The following is an 18,187-nucleotide window of genomic DNA, read 5'->3' on the forward strand; positions in this document are numbered from 1 at the left end:
TATTTCGGTTTAACATGCAATATAAGAATCATAGAATTATATACTCTAAAGAAATTAATTTTTGCAAATTTTTTGAATTTTCTGTAAGTTCCGCAAAACATTAGTGCCAAAACATTAGTTCGAAATAATATTATTCGGAAAATTTTCTTTTTTTATTTCAAAACTAGTTTTTTCCTTTATGATTTACCAAGCCCTTATAAAGAAAATTATATTTGTATGAAATAGGCTTTTTTATGTTGTTAATGAACCTCTGTCGTTGTGTTCATGAAAAAGCTGAAGTATTGAGACGGGATCACAAATAATTTTTGCGTGGTATGAGACAGTGTAAAACAGATTTACGTCCTGATTGTTTTTATTTGATGGCAAAATGCAGCCTCGGGTTGGTCTTAGTTACGAAAACAATTTTTGTGTGCGATAAGGTATATATATTTTCTAAATAAAAACAGAATAAATATTCCTTTTATACATTATAATCTTCTTAAACCCGATGACGATCTCCACGAAAACTAACTTAGTTTATTCTTAAGAGGACTGGGTACAGAGGGCGAAACTTACATTTCAAAATTAAATGAATACCATTTTGTCAAATGACAAATTGTTTTTTCACAATATAGGATATTGAGAGAGTTGGGAACAAGACAATTTATATGCAGCAAAACCACGTGACTTTAAACATGTATCTTTTCATGTATATTTCATATTACAAAAATAAGCCGAACAAAAATTGTTTCACAGTACATTTGTTAAAAATTAAATTTCATTAACATTTTTTTATTAAAAATAAGTTTTTTGGAGGAACGATGAACTTTGACTTTACGCTGAGATCTAATTTTATATTACATCTTCATCCTAACATTGTTTTTATTTCTATAATTTGATCATTTTTTTCCTAAGTACACAAAATCGAATTGATTGTAAAAAAATTTTCTGGATTGAAAGATGTATTTCTTCATATTTGTTGTGAAAAAAAGAATATCAGTAAATATTCAGCCTTTTTATTCTCAAAATTTGTTTTTATTTTCTCAACACATCCAGATACCTCGTTCTTATTAGTTGATATAGTTTATAAATCTGATAATGTAGACGATGGCTAAAATTGTTTTTATTTCTATAATCTGACCATCTAGATCATCAAACTTGAAAAGCTACAACAATTAAATTTGCGAAAATTTCTCTGCATTGAAAGATGTATTTCTTCATATTTATTGTGAAAAGAATATCAGTAAATATTCATCCTTTTTATTGCTCTAACTTTGTTCTTATTTTTCAGCCACTTCCAGCTTCATTGTTCTTATAAATTTGTTTTAATTTAAATAAAGTATATATATATATAAAAATAATAAATTATAGAAAACAAAAATAATTTATTATAGATATATAAAAAATAAATAAATAAAATATATAAAATAAGTATGTATAAAATAATAGTGTAGTTATGTACAAAAATATAATAAATAATTCGAGCTGCAATCATCTAAAAAATAAAAGTTTGTTATATATGAAAATGAAAAAAGTTTTCGAAGGTACTTAAACCTCAAACAGATTGGGGAAAGTTTAATGCCGCGTAAATTTCAAACATTTTAAATTCGAGGGATTGTTTTCTCATCTGCGAAAAATTTCTCACCTGCTAAAGCTATTGTTGTTTTATTGAAATGAAACAATTTCCTAAGACGTTTATTTTTTCTTTTCATCCTAAAAAAAGATTTAATAAAATTGAAACAAAACACGTAATGTATGCTTAGCTATTTTAATTTTTTTCTCGCCTATTCTAGTTAATTGAGGTCTGGGTACGAAGTTTTAATTTTATTTACTTAGCTATGGAATTATTTTTTATATATATTCAATATTTTATTATTTCTTCGTCTTTTTATTTAATTTCATTTATCTTTTCTATTTAAACCAAAATTAAATTATTTTGCTACTTTCGTTAAAATATTTTACTCCGCTTGAATATTAATAATACCTTTCTATTTCCGTTTATTATTTATATCTCTTTTATCATTTAAAATTTTAACCATCTTTCTTCCTTAATAATTATAAAAAACCGCGAATAAAAATCACATTTATTCTTCTTTCTAATTTATTATATCAACTTAATAACTTACTTCGTATTCTTTTATTTTTCGTCTTATTATTTCCCGGTTTTGTTCATTCATCCATCCTCCAGCATAATCATAAGCTGTTCTTCCATATATATTTTCGATCGTCACATCAATATTTTCATAACGTAACAAAACATCAACACATGAGATGTTACCAAGCGCTGCAGCATAATGTAATGGTGTGAAGTTGTAATCATCTACACGGTTGATGTTTGTTACATCATGTCGACATAACATATCTAATATTGTGTGACGATCATGATATGCAGCCAAATGATAACTGTTGTGTTTCCATCTATTTTCCGCCCAAACATCACTCCCATATGAGATGAGTATTTCCACCATTGATGTATTGTCGGTGTAACGTACTGTCCACATCAATGGTGTGTATTTATCTTCATCTCTCATGTGAACGATGTTTGGATGAATGGATAGTAATTTTTTCAGTTGTTCGATATCGTTAGATCTAATAATTTCCACGATATCTAAAAATAAAATAATAAATGAATAAAAATTATAAATTTATAAATTTATAAATTAATGAAACATGATAACGAAAAACTTATGACATCGATTTTAAGATGTTTCTTCTTATTGTAATAGATTAAACATTTTATAAACATAAAAATAGTGAAAAGAGAATGTTAATATATTAAACATTCACAAATAATTATAAAAACACAAAAATAAATATAAGAACAAACGAATTTCGAGTATATTATTTTGATGTCATCAGATTAATTTGCGCAAGTGGAAATTCTTAAATAAAAAATATTTTAAGATAATTTGTTCGTAGCGACAAAAAAAATATCGAAGAAAATAAACGATTATACAAATAAATACAAACATTGATAAACAGATGAAATATTAAAATTGTAATAACACTAATTTAATGACGTCATCATGTATGAATTCACAAATGGAGACAAATTAGAAACACAAAATTAATTGTCTAAATCATGATCAGCATTTTGTTTACCAAATACACACTGATTTTTTTAAATGAATTACATAAAGCGGCCTTATAACTCTTAAAGATTCTAAAAAAATGAGTCCAAATGTTCTAAAGTGATTTTTGAATCATATTTATTTTCTATCTCCGGAATTAAGTACAGCATTCGAAGGTTGCGCTTTCGAATGTTTCAACTTTCGAACGAGTGGATTAAAAGCATAAAGGAATTACCGACAAAGGTGTCTAATAACATACTTCCAGCCTCAGGGTGATTTCTAAAACATTCTTAAATTTTAAAGTTTCCTACCCTTGTGGTTCATATAAAAGAATTCTTATAAAAAAGAAACAGTGTTAAAAATAATTTATCTGCAATTAAATCTGCTTGCTAGAAACCAAAAAATGTATTTAATTTCTTAAGAACGTAGATTCTTATTAATTCAATTCTTATACATATAAGATTTATATATTTTCGAGAAGAAATTTTCGAGAGTTCTTCTTACCTTATAATCACATCCTGTTATTAAAAAAACTTGTTTTTGAATGAAACATATTCGTTTTGGTTGAGTATGATATAGTGATAAAAATAGAACGAATTGTACTCAATATATTCGATTTCGTCTGCACGAATATTTTAAAGATTGTTTTTTGACACGCGATCGGTTATTTATAAGAACAAGTTCTAAAGAACACGAGACTTAGGTACACAGCTCTTAGTAAATACTCCGTTAATTGTAAACGGGTTTCTCATGAAAAAAAATAATGTATAATAAAAACTAGCTGCTACTTTTATCAAAATTAAATTTTCTTTCACCTCACACATTTTATCAACATTATTTGTTGAATGAAACATATTCGTTTTGGTTGAGTATGATATAGTGATAAAAATAGAACTACTGTACTCAATATATTCGATTTCGTCTGCACGAATATTTCAAAGATTGTTTTTTGACACGCGATCGGTTAAACTTTTTTATCATTTTAATTTTCAGAGTTCAACCTCGCGCCCAGGTTTTTTTTACTGTTTAGCTTCACGTCATTATCGGATGTGCTAAAAATCACAAAAGACTCGTGGAACGAGGCTGGTTTCTATTGTTAAAATGAAAAATAATCAGAGTTTATGACCTATTTTCGACCATGATTATACTCCTTTCTTTTCACTATTTTTTATTAAAAAGATACGTATCAAAATAATGCAAAAAATTGTTTATTTAAATTTTTGCTAATTTTTTTTTGCTTAGAATCACTTTTGCTAGAAAAAAGTCAAATTAACTTCCGTAAAAAGGACGCACTCTTTTTACATTCACAAAATGAGTTGCAGTAAAAAAAAAAAGAAATCAAAAAAATGATTAATATCTACTGGGTTGTATGTTGGCAAGGACCATAAATTTAAAACTTCGTAAAACAAAGCAGACAACATTAATGATCATTTTTAGCTCAGTTAAGTTAGCTTTCTTCGAGGATATTAAAAATGAATGTATCAGAACGAATATGTCAAAACAGATTCCTAAAATTTAATCCACAAATAAACACAAAATAATTTCTCAGAGCGGACTACGTTTAAAATAAACCAATAAGCACAAAGTTAGCGTGGTCACATCTTACCCTCTGAAGTAGTATGGAAATTACCTATATTTGTTTAGGTGAGTGTATTTTTAACACCTTATTCTGATTTTCTTGTGATAAAAAAATATTCTGGATCTCCTGGTTATGGTCATTTATGATATTTAGAATTTTATATTCATTTTTGTATAATTTTAAAAACTTTACGCATAACAACAAAAAAGTTTTGTGTGAACAACCTACCTTGAAAAGTAACAGCAACGAAATGTGGATAGGATAATATAATTTCTGATTCACCAAAGTTATTACTGGCTGCAACACGAAACTTGTATGTCTTTCCAACAACTAAATTATTGATAACACATCTACCATGTGTGGTCACACCTTCTACGTTCTGCCATTGTGATCTGTCGTTTTCCATTTCAATCACGTAACCATATCCTTCATCATTCCAACTAATTGTACACGAATCATCGTGTGTAAAAATGCAGCTCGCGTTGATTGTTGGAGATTGAAAGCTAGTAAATAAATTTGGAAATTATAAAGGTAACCTTATATTTTTTATGTAGGATGAAAGGGATGACTTTGATGATGAAGTTGTGGCTTTTTAAGATATGGTTTGTAATACGTAAACAAATAAAAACTGGCAATTTTTTGGTATGTAAACTAAAAAATAAGATATATTTACTTGTTACGTATAATTTGCGCAAAATCGCCCTCATCTGATTCATTCTTTTTATATTCAATTTTCTTTATCCGTTCCATGAGATTTTTGAATCTACGCGAATTTGTATTTACATATCCTATCGATTTTCTGTCATTAACTTGTGTTTCAATGTAATTTTCGTTTGAATTCTTGCAACATTCAACAGAAATTTCATTCAGGTACTCTGGTAACAGATCTTTAATGATATGTCCAGTTGATGAATTTGTAGCAGCAGACTGTATATTACACGCGCAAACAATTATCAGGCGTTCAGTTACTCTGGACATTCCTTCTAACGTCTTGTGTCGCAACATAGTGTCATTTATGTCAATACAACATACGGTTTCACAAAATTCTGTTCCTCTACTACCTTCTAGATTAGTAATTAAATCATAACCTTCGTTTTCCGGAAGATTGGTAACTTCATTGTTGTGATCGATAATGTTCCATTCAGTTTGTTTGTTATAAACAAAATAATCCCTTCCGATCAAATCCAAAACTTTTCGAAACGTGATCAATTGTTCCACAGTGTTATGAAAAAATAATCGTTTAATATTAACACGATCTAGATAGTATTCCAACGAGAGAGCTAACATGACAATACTTTTTTCTTCTGTTTCATTTTCATAATTAAGATGTATCAGTATTGGTTTTGTTCCTTCAATGTTATGTCCAACTTCTTGGGCGGAGTTGCATTTCACTTTGGTTAGGGTTTTGATATCTTCAGAAACATCTGGATAATTTGAGGCAGCTGCAATTTCGTCGATGTCCACTGGCTCTTTAAATATTTTTTTACCTTCTTCACCTTTTTCTCCAATTTTTTGAGGGAGAAGTTTCTTTGAATTTTTGTGGACAACAGAACTTGTCGCCGCAGAGTTTTGGAGGGATGTTTTTTTACCAGCGCTGTCTTGAACAGGATGTTTGATAACTGATTCAACAGCAGAAATGTTTTTCTCAAATTCTACTAAAAAGTCAAAAATTTTCTTCGTTGTTCGCATTGCTTTATTGAGGTAAAACACACGCATACCAGTTTCTTCGTATTTGTATTTATCATGATTTTTTGTTTCTCCAGATGTAACCAATCTCCTGTGCTTTTCCAAAGATTGCAGAAACAACACAATCATGGAATTCTGTAAAGCTTCTTCCCTCTCCAAAATCTGCTTCAGCGATAAAGCTTCTTGATTGTCAAACATCTCACCATCTACCTCGTCGCTTATAAAATGAAATGACATGGCACCATGTTTCCTTAACAGGTTCAGTAATAATTGAGATACTGTTGGAAGTTTAGAGAGGTTGAGCTCTTTTGCTAATTCAATTGCATTTATTACTATCACGGTGACATTTCTGTTGCATTGAAATGTTAAGACGAATTCTTCGACAGCTTTCAGCAGTATCGTTTTGTCACTCCACATAACATAATATATTATGCAGTTTCCTTCACAACATTGGTAAAGATGTTTTAGATAATTTAAAGCAAGAACAGATTTACCACTTCCCAATGGTCCCACGATGATTTTCTTTTTAGATTCGTCAAACAAAATATTTGACTGTTCAGGTGACAATAGGAGAGTGCTTATTTTCCCATGGATGTCATCTTTGATTGTTGGAACAGTGTTCATAGTTTCCCTACTTGCCATGAAACACATTGCTTGACCCAATATGTTCATGTACTGCTCTTTAATTTTCTTATCAGGATATCTTCTTGTTAATCCCAGATTCAGAAAAAACCTTTTAACCTTTGCGTCGTCTGACAAAATAGACTGATCTAACAATTGACAGCTTGCACAAACGTCGATGTTCTCTAACTTTCGGAAATTTGGTGCTGCAACCACATTTATAAATCTGGAGGTACTATTCGAGATAAATTTTCGATTGATTGAAAACAAATGTTTAATATCTACTTCACCATTTTGAAATTCTTCCTCAATGGTTGACGCACTGGTAGTTTTAGTGTATCTTATATTGACAAAGGTATTTTGAGATGGATGGAGCAGCAGAAGTCTGTGTTTATAATCCGGAACACGATCACAATAAGTATTTAAATTTAAAAGTCTCAGATTGTCCATGGTATTGTAATGTGTGAAAATCACAAACACCTGTCCAATTTCACTAAGAAATGACTTTAGTCGAAAGGCAAGTCTGGATATCTCTTCATTTACCATCGGTGGTGGAAATTGAACAGCTTCTTTCAGAAACTCATTGTTGGATGTGCAGTTTTCATTAACATAATTTCTTGAACATCTTAAGTATTCGCTTCTACTTTTTTTTTGTACTTCTCCACAGCAGAAGAGCTGAATGTTAGTTTCATTAAGAGGGGTGCTGATAATTGACTCGATATGTGCTGCAATTTTGTCACTATTATGTGTATGGAGAGAAAAGTTGCTTTCTTTGTTGGTATACTTGTGAGCACAGGCGATGTTGACATCTACAAATATTAAAGACAGTAACGATAAGAAAACTTACGTGCATATGTTAAAGAAAAACCAATGACTAAATTGTAATTGGAGTACTTACTGTCGACTACAAATAATTTTTGCTTTCCGTCAATATCAAGCAGTGCTATGGCAAGCTGTGCAATATAATGTATAGCTCCTCTGTACATCGTCAATACCAGTCTATTGTCTTTTCTCTCTTCACGGTAATCTGTTCCTTGCAATTCTATCATTGTATCGTCTTCTTCCTGTTTCATATTAATCGTTTGCACCCTTTGAAGATCTTCATTATGAAACTTAACAACCATATCTCCTTCTTTGTTTTTATACATCCAAAAACTAAAAATTAAACGCATAATTACAATTGGTTAGAGACTCCATCAAAAAATTACCTTTTTCAGAAATTAGTGCAATATCATAAAGAAAACCATAAATCCTTATTAATTTTATTAACCTAATAATAACCTGAGAAATACAACGCATTTAAAAATCATCCCCCCCCCTCCCGTGTAATTTCTACAATTGTTGTCCGTTTGACTTGAAACTTACCACAACTGTTGTCCAGGTATAAATAAACAATTTGGTGAAAAAAAAAATTAGCGACGTCAACATTTTTGGTGATGACGTCATCAAATTTAGTGACATATGGAAGAAAGCACAAACTTTGAACTTTGTAAACGATTTTGAATGTTATATAATTGAGATGAATTTAGTAACAATAATAACAGAAATATAAAATAAGAAAACAATATAGACTAAGAAGTCACATAAAGCTTCGGCATAATTCCAAAGAAATTGTTTTTGGAAAATAAAGCAAAATAAAAAGTTTTGAAAAGTTCTGAAAAATTTGAAGGTGTAATTATGAACACATAAAAAAGGTATACAAAAAGTTTAAGAGCGGGGCCTGAATCAACCCCGTCCCCCAGCACGAATAGTAAGTGCAAATATGAATTTCACCTTCTCAAGTAAGTAATTAACAAACAACAAGTAAAGAACAGTTACGTCTGTAAAATAGAGAAAAATAACAGTGGTCTAAAATTTTTGATATTTTCTTGGTCCAAGTTACAAAAGTTGCTTATGTGATTCAATGGAAGGGTAATTGACCATGTAAATATTAAGTTTGCAAGTGCCTTTTCTTCAATTAGACAGAAATTCAACGTGCACTTACAACTTTGAGGCCAATTAACTTGAAAACGAGGTGGTGACGTCAGTCATTTTTTTACGGCGTGGGTAACTAGGGACCACCTGGGACCAATTTGTGCAAATTTCTCAAACCTTGGTCCCTGAAACCGTTTCGGAACGAGTTGATCACGTCAGAAACCGTTAAACCCCAATATCTCTGCAAGTGTTTGTCAAGAATACACGATTCTATACATTTCTTGATCAGTATTTCAAGATCTATACGATGAAGACCAGTGGTATAGAAATTTCTTAATAAAGTTTTTTAGTACTTTGGGGGGACTTTGCTAACGCCAGCTCCTTCTCTGTTCCTTAAATATACATGTTTATATACCTTATTTTGATCAGAGTTCCAAGCTCTTTACGATAGATGCTACGTGTTAACAAACTTCTCAGAATAACTTTTTGTATAAAAAGTTAAATGCTCATTTGTATTGGCTGGTTAAATTTGAAGTTAAGTCAATTTTTTCTTTAAAATTGTGTCTCTCTAAATGCTTCTTAGGGGATAAATAAGCTGGAATAGTGAAAGCTTTATTACTTATATTTTAGAATTCTTAATACTTGGTTTAATACAAATAGGTTACCTAAAAAGAGTGTATCCGTAGATAAAAGTTACACGAGGCCAATAATAATTAAAATATTTTAAATATATTTAGCCATTTACCTGCAAGCAGACATCTTTGTGATAGGATCTACAAAAGAGAAAGACAATGTAAACAGTTGAAATCATAAGTAGAAAAATACAAGGTAAATTGGTTTAGATATATATGATTTTATTTAAGCCTGTAGGTTCTTAGTGTTACAAGCTTGTAGAGTTGAGACTAATAACTAAATCCAGGTGACTCTATAAAATCCTTAAATTGTGGTTCAAGATTAAAATAAATTGTTTTTTTTATCTTGATTTTGATCTTGAAATATTTTTTATTATTGGAGCCTAATGATATTTTTATTTTTTAAGCCTGCTGATTTTTAGGGTAGAAAATAAAAATTGTGTGATTAGTATATAAATTTCTAATTTAAACTTTTTGTTAAAAATAAAATTTAGGACCAAGTGTATAAGAATAGCTATATCGGATGTGACTTTTTCGTGTTACGTTGGAAGAATTCAATGGAACAGTCATTTACTTCCTCAACTTTTTTAGGTAAAATTTTCAACATTATTCTTACTACAGATTAAGAATTAGTGATTAGTTGTTTTGATAGAAAAAAGAACTGGAATCCAGTATCACACCTCCTCCGCATTGTCTGCTTAAGCAAGGGGACTTTGAATAGAAATTAACCCGTTATGTCTCTTTCTCTTCATATATCTCTATGGTTACTGCTAATAAATATTTGAAAAAAATGATTAAATTAAAAAATTAAGTAGATTGTTTATACGTCTAGACATACATCATAGAAACTAAAATGTGTTTGTTGACTTTCTTGATTGGAATGTTAATATTTTCACACTTTTGTTTAATTATGTTAAGCACATCATAAGACAAATATGACAGGAGTTTTGGACTTTGCACTTTGTATTTACATTTATAGTTTGCTTTTCTAACATATTCTAGGTCAGACAGTCATGTGATTTGGCTTTTAGCCAATGGTTAGTGCATTGCGAGGAGAAAACTAGCCCTGTGGTCAAACAATGTAATAAGATCTTTAAGTAAAAGTCACAATATGTTTAGGTTAATGTTTTTCCTCAATGTGATGACATTCTGACTTGAAGAATATAAAATTCACATCCATTTTCTAAACATTTCATGCCGCAACAACATATTATTCATAACTACTCCGTCCTTGAAAAAATCAAAAAAAAAAAAATACATTACAAAAGCACGAATCACCACGTTGGATTTATTTTACCAGAAAAAAGGAATAAAAACAGTTTAAATTTGATATTGTTCCTTTTTCGTTGTCATTTTCAGCCTCCTTGTTTGTATAAAATTTGAAGGCTACTCAATGAGCTTTATCAGAACTGAATCAAACATGACTCCTGAAGAAAAAATTACAGTGAGGTCAAAATAAGCTGGATAATTGAATCACCATGGCATTCAAAATTAAATTAAAAGAAGTTAGCAAAACAAAGTTCTGAAATATTTAGATTTCCAGCAGGTCTAAAACTATGTATGTGAAAACACACCAAATGTGTAATATTTACCTCCATAATGATAAAGGTTAAAATCATATGCTATTCAAAAAAAAAAATATTGCAATTCAGTTGCTAAGCAAATCAAAGAAAAAGTTTATTTCAAAACTTGTGGTCTTGGTTTTATGTTTTATCTCCTTTGTGCTGTTTTTATTTCATCCTATATAACCATGATCAAAGTCGCCTTGGTTGAAGAAAAAAAGACAAAGTAAAGAGGGCTGAAAAATACAAGGCGGTAAGACATTTCACAAAAACAAAACTTTTCATAAACTTTTTTTTTAAATGCTATATGCTGCAGCCTGTCTATTTAACTTATTTTATTAAATTAAAAAGGTATGACAATGCATCATTGTATGTGGGTTGCACAAGTTGTGAACATTACGATAAACATGATTTTTAAACAACTAATGTGCTAAACTAAAAGTATTTCAACATTGAACTGAAGCACACTTAAAAGTATTTAGAATATTTACATTTGAGATATAAAGTATAGTTCTTACACAAGTAAAAAGCGTGTAATAACAAAACGTCGCGTATTTCTTTGAAAGGGGAAAAGTTCTATTTTCTTAACATCAAACCTTTTTTCGTTTCTTTTATAGAGTGGTACAGTAGAGAGTAACAAAAATATTTTGTTTACTTACATTACCTTTCAACAATCAGTAAAACCGTCTTTCAATTTAAATCAATCTTTCAATCTTCCGTCTGTTTTTGTTAAAACTGAACTTCTCAGGTATCTAGCCTTTACGAGATTCAAAACGCAATGAGAAGGCGTCGTGTTTTGCATGAGTTTTTCATCTAGGTTTTGTCAAAACTGCGCATGCGCTATAGGCTTTGAAATAGGCGTTGTAGTTAAGTAGGCATGCGCGGTAGCATTGTGCGACAGTTCATGTGCTTGTGCGCATGCGCAATAAGTTCTCTTTGTTTATTATGTTGGCACAAAAGTTCCGTGAGAGAAATTAGATTATATCTTAAACCTTTAGACTGAAATAAAATCAGTAAGTTCAATTTAACTTAAAAAAAACATGTAAGCGTCAATTACAGTAACGCCCTATTTTATTCCCGCCATACAACAACAGTTAAAAAATTAATAAAAAAATAGAAAAGTTAAAAAAAAATCCGTCTTGGCAAGTCGTTACTAACGTCACAAAATGGCTTATCTATCATTATTTATCTACACAACATAAATGGTAGCTGCGAGAAGCTACAGTTGAATTTCTTGCAGAAATTTCACCTGGTAAATTTACGTGAATTTTGTATTGGCTTGAAACTAAAGTATAAAGAATATATTATGAATTTAAATGGCGTTCAAACAGACGTATTCTTAGAGTATTGTATTTTAGCAAAGATAAAAAAATAAAATAAAAAAAACTTTGTATGAGGAGTTGATTACAATACAAAGAGTACTTGTGTGTATTTTTAACCATACATTTCGAAAGAACTGTGAGAAAATAAAGGAAAAGCTCTACTCTCCAGGATAAGAAGACTACAAAGAGTACTTGTGTGTATTTTCAACCATACATTTCGAAATAACTGTGAGAAAATAAAAGGAAAGTAAATAACAACTGTCTAAGTTCGACATTTTTTATGTCTTGACGTCAATGGTCACTTTCGTCAATTCTTTAATTTTAATCAGTGCGCATGCTTCAAAGTCACGAACACAAAAGATTCGGTGCTTTACGGATCACTCCTGAAATTGAATTCAGCCTAAAGTGAAACTTCACATGAACAGCCGCACTTTTCAGAGCCATGTGAAACTTTAATCCACTTCATATAAGCATCCTCTTAGATGTTATTCTACGACAGATTAGAAAGAACAGTATATACGAAAATAGAAAGATTTAATCTTAACAACTACGAAAACGAGGTGAAGCAACATATTTAATTAAGACATAAGCAATACGACACCAGCAGACATTTATTATCAAATAGTAATCCAGTAACGCTATAAATGCCCCAATTAAACTATAATGTTTTGCAAGAAATTTCTGGAAATAATGTTTTGTAATTGAAAAATTTTAGGACGTCAGCGGAGTGTCAGTGAATTCAAGCACCAGACAGTAACTAAAACAAAACAAAACCAAGGACATAGAGAGAGATAGCTGGATTGTTGCATTTTTGTAAATGATGTCCTTTTTAACGTTTTACCTTCTTTGTCTCGACATAATTTCAATTATCGGGAACGGGATAGGAAAATATATTCTTTTTTTCTGTTAACATGTGCTCTATGGAGATAGAAAAACAAACTTAAAAGTGAATACCGCTACATAACAGTTTGATTATATTAAAAAGTAATAAAAAAAGTTTAATTTTGGTCATATTTGCACAGATCCAACGAAAGTAAATGGTTCTGTAAAAAAAACTGTCATTTCCGCAAAGGAAATATCATAAAGTAAAAAAAAATATTGGGCCAACTGAATAACTAATAGGGGATTCTTGCATGGTAACTAAACATTGTCTTGTAGCCAGCTTTAAATAATTTATAAGACATCTTTCTACGGGCAATAAAGCAGGAACTGTCAGAAGCGTGTGAACATAGCAATAACAGTAGGAACAGATGAATAGTGCATTTTAGTGAATCCATTAATACCTGAACTATGGATTCACAAAACATTTGCGATACACGATGACGATTATAAATGATGACTCCATGGAGATTATTTACATTCCTTGTAGGTATCCATCCTCTCATGAATTTTAAGCGTACACTTAAGTGCCGGAAAGTTCGTGCCTGTGTTTGAGCATCCAACCGACACACTTAGTCAGAAAAGTATGTTCGTTGTTTTTTATACTGTCTTTTTTTAAATCTGATTTACTCGATGGCATCTATGCAGAAGCTTAACTTTTTACGACTGTTGAACATTGTCAATACAAACAAAAACTAGAAACATTTGATCAAATGATTCACGTGGTTTTTTGCAATCAATATGGACACTAATCAAGCTTAAAAATGAGAAAGATAAGGACTTATGGAGGTCGATGGTGGTGTTGAAGGTATATATTGCCGAACACGATAAGACTACATCTCCTACAGATGATCATACAAAAAGTGCTGCACATTATCATCTCATGACATATGTTGTAAAGAAACGTGCTGTGAAGGATGATTAAATGCTTAAAAAGATAAGGTACAGAAAGAAAAAGATATAATGCACTTCATATGATAATATAGGGAGAGAATAAAGCAAAATAACAACAAACCTAAAACATTATAAGCCATGTTCTTTAACGTCACGTATTATAATTAAATTAAAGAATGGCATCAGATGATTTTGAACACAAACACACGCCTGAACATTTTATTTTGGTTTCACTTAAGTTTAAATAGACAGAGATATGTGTTAAAAACAAATACGTATGTAAAAACAACAAATTCAAGACACTTTAACGCTTCCATTTGAAAATGACGTTTTTAAAAATTAATAATAATAATAACGGTTATATTTCAGCTCCATAAATGTACTAAATGGCTCTTCTTCTGAAACAATATATGATATTCGTATGTGCATGTACCACCATTTTTATGGAAAATTCTTTAGTTATTTACAGAATAGAGCAATGTTTCTGAATAGTGAAGAAAGTAGAACCCAAAACGTAGATACAGCATCATGGAGAATTCGTACAGGAAAAGATGTTTGAAATAAATAAACTTGGACGCGACGTAAATGGTAAGAAGCTACAGTAAAAGAAAGTGACAGAAACAGAAAATAATAAGAAAAGTGACAGAAACAGAAAACAATGAAAAAAAGAGACAAGCAATAAAAGTTACTACAACAGATCAAGAAAAAAATATGGTCGCCGTATTACAGTAGTAGTAGTGTGGCTGGAATTAGACAGAATGGAGCAGTCTTAACGTATAAGCTTGCGTGCATGTTTGACACAATTGATGGATACAATACTGACTCGGAGGTCTCAATACACCTATTTCCATATCCATTTTACCGTGAATGGAAACGCTGTATTTTTAAAACGAGGCAAGTTTTACGAGTTCTGTAAGCAAACAGGCGCTCGCAGTGAAACAGTGCCTCCTGCTTCATAATTAAGTTGAATTTGAAGGTATTTATGGATGGTTAAGTTGACAGTTTTTTCAGATGCGGTATTTAAGGTTGCTTTAGTGTTAAAACAAACTATTTCAAGCCCTAAACCGTCGTTATTTTTGGTGGCTAGCTGTAGCTGTGCATATCTCAAGATTATGTGCCTTAGAATTTTCAGCTGAACGATGTGCAAAAAATAATGTAAACTTTTTTCAGGAAATCAAAGCTCCTGAAAACCAATTACAATTGCTTCAAAAGTTTAACTAGTCATATGTGGCAGTAGCTATTGGTGCTGACTTGCATGCAGGAAAGTAAGCTCGACAACATTAAGAACGTAAGCAAGGATAAATAATCTGGAAAAATTAAATTATTACAACTGTTGGGTTCATTTGCAGAACACATGAGATTTGTCATGGAATATTATATCATGTCTTCTTCGTGTTCCGAAAAATGATGCCAGACTATATATCAGTTGCCGCCTTAAAAACGTGATGTCAGCTGTTAACTAACGTGATTGTGATTGTACCAATGTACTTGCAAAGTTAAATAGGGATTGCTTTTTTTTGTTCTTCATCCTGAAACAGAAAATTAAAGGAAGCCCTTATTACCTGCGAATTATCTATGATGGAGGAAAAATGTTCATAAAAATGCACATAAATTCAAAAGATCGTTTCTTAAATCATTTTTCGACTTGGGAAATAATCCATGAACGCACACCAGGTCTTGAAGCTTATTAAATGGTTTAATGGCCACCATCCATCCCACTGCAATCCAACAGCTCCTTCTCCTTGGCAGCGACTACTTTCTCACGGATAAAGGAAAATACTTTTGTCTTAACTGATAGGTTGAACAATGTTGCAAATTGCACTGGAACGCAAACTTATAATCAGAACAATTGAAATTCAGCTTGGCAAGAGTTTTTGCTATCTCAGTTAAAAATTACAAGCTCTCTCAAATAAACAGTTATTTTGTGGAAAGGTGATAAGATGTTATAATACGACGGATTAAAAAGACGTCTAAGACTTAATTTACACTTCGCAGACTTTAAATCGTATAAACCACACATGCTTTATAAATAGGTGTATAATATTGTTTTTCCAACTACTTAACAAAGTAATTATAGGAATCCGAATGCAGAATCCGGTTCAGCAGGAAACAATGGAAAGCCGCAAATCTAAAATTCAACTTAACACAGCAGAAACTTTGAATGATTATAGTTGCATGAAAGAATAATATAAATGGTAAATTGTTGTATTTCTATTAGCCATCTCTTTATACATTAAGTCTCTATAATAATAGCCGTCGTCTGTCTGTCTCTGCGCGGACCCCCGCTGAGTTAGAAAATCATGTTACGGAAACACGAATATCAAATGCGATATATTTTTGTCCACTTTGTTGCCACGGGTAAGTTTAAAGGACGGGCGAACCCGTGGATATTTCCACGGGCAACGACTAGTGTCCAATATTAGTTCCGTTGAGTCCTTGCTTTACAAAAAGCCAAATAGAACATATTGTATGTGGCTTTTAAAAGACGCCGAATCCTGCCTGAGTTAGCACAACTCGCGAAGGTTCATTTAAGCAGTATGTGTACTTGATTTGAACCAACCTACTTTGGTCTCAATTGGTTTACAACGTCTGTATTGCTTTTCTGGAAAAAACGTCCTTCGCCAACCGCAAACCCAGTACCAATAGTCTGTTTTATATGAGGACGAAAGACCAGCGAATCAAGGTTGGCCCTTTTTGAGTATAATCCTTATAGATAAATTTCATCAGATAAACATATTTGTCGGATAAAACTTTAATCACATGCCAAATATTTTAATTTTAACCGACAGATTATAGATTAGTTGCGGCGTGGCGAATTTTTTTTCTTAAATGATTGTAAGTAACCTTGATGGTTGGAAGTAACTCAATCGATTGTGATTAATAACTTAGAAATTTTCCTCTAATTCGGATTTTCAGTGATGGTTGCAAGTAACTTAGAAAAAAGAATGACCCGTGATGAACTCTGATTTTCGGCACTATAGATCCTTTTTCATTTAGTTTCTTTTCTTTGGTTTTGAGCATGTTATTAACGTGGATTTTTATTAGCTGTGATATTTTTTTTAACTTTCAAGTGAGGAGATTAGTTGCGATATTTAATACACCTTTTTTCCTACCGATAGTCGAAGAGAGAAGTTTTACCGCTTGAAGTACCAATGGCTGCTAAAGAGTTGTTTGACATCGATATGTGAAAATATGCATTCACAATTTTGCCCAACAATACGTTGGCTATACTTGTATAGTTTTATTCAATAGATGGAATGAAAAAACTTCTCACAGGTAATTTTTTTTTGCATAAGTGGACGTATTTTTTCTATTGTCATGATATTCATGTGTAATTTGGGAATTAATTTTAATGTTACCGATGATACTTTTGAAATAGCAGGAACTAATAGTGTGGTTGATGACAGTATATATAGTAATATGACTTTCGGATTCATTGAAGGTTGAGGACCTGTTTTGTGTTAGCAACGATAATAAACACGTGCTGAACATTCATTTTTTCGCTCGGATAAGTTTGTGTTAGCTTTCTCAACGTTTCGTTTGTTTTTATGTTGTACGATGCAACAAATTTTCCCACATCTTCCACACTAACTAGTCGACAATAAATATAAGCCTTGAACTGACTCACAACGCCCTCTATTCATTTAACTTTGTATTCTTTCTTCAAGGCATGCAAAAAGTTCTTCAGTATTTTTACCACCTCTGAACTGATTTTAAATCGCGTTTAAATAGGACAACGCATCTTCGTGATCAGCCACGTTCTTTTGTAATGATATGTTACTTCTAACCATAAGGATTCATCCGAAATAATATCGGAATATCAGATTGACTTCCAAGTTACTTCTTATAATCGTTGAGTTACTTCCAACCATCAAAGTTACTTCCAACCATTTAAGGAAAAAATCGCTGAGGCGTGACTCAGTGTTTCGATTTTGCATCGAGAATAATGGATATGCACGCGCATGTGTGCAGGCAAAATATATAAACAACATATCAGGGCGATCGATAATATCAAGGAAAAAAAAACACTGACACTAAGATTCGTAAT

The 18,187-nt window shown here is 31.2% G+C and overlaps 1 protein-coding gene across 2 annotated transcripts; it reads right to left on the reverse strand.

Annotated features, from left to right (window-relative positions):
* Window positions 1–370: 370 nt before the first annotated feature.
* LOC130629483 (uncharacterized) lies at window positions 371–12,426 on the reverse strand. Of its 2 annotated transcripts, XM_057442703.1 has the most exons (8): window positions 11,709–12,426; window positions 9,596–9,623; window positions 7,835–8,091; window positions 5,303–7,745; window positions 4,858–5,132; window positions 2,106–2,587; window positions 1,625–1,692; window positions 371–1,474 (listed from the first exon to the last, which is right to left on the reverse strand). In XM_057442703.1, exons 2-7 carry the CDS (start codon window positions 9,607–9,609, stop codon window positions 1,675–1,677), a joined length of 3,489 nt encoding a protein of 1,162 aa, XP_057298686.1. In that variant the 5' UTR covers window positions 9,610–9,623; window positions 11,709–12,426; the 3' UTR covers window positions 371–1,474; window positions 1,625–1,674. The 2 variants fall into 2 exon arrangements, with proteins under 2 accessions (XP_057298686.1, XP_057298685.1); XM_057442702.1 differs by lacking the exons at window positions 9,596–9,623; window positions 11,709–12,426 and having other exon boundaries at window positions 7,835–8,311.
* Window positions 12,427–18,187: the final 5,761 nt, after the last annotated feature.

This window comes from Hydractinia symbiolongicarpus, chromosome 2 (assembly GCF_029227915.1).
Source record: "Hydractinia symbiolongicarpus strain clone_291-10 chromosome 2, HSymV2.1, whole genome shotgun sequence".
Classification (NCBI taxonomy): domain Eukaryota; kingdom Metazoa; phylum Cnidaria; class Hydrozoa; order Anthoathecata; family Hydractiniidae; genus Hydractinia; species Hydractinia symbiolongicarpus.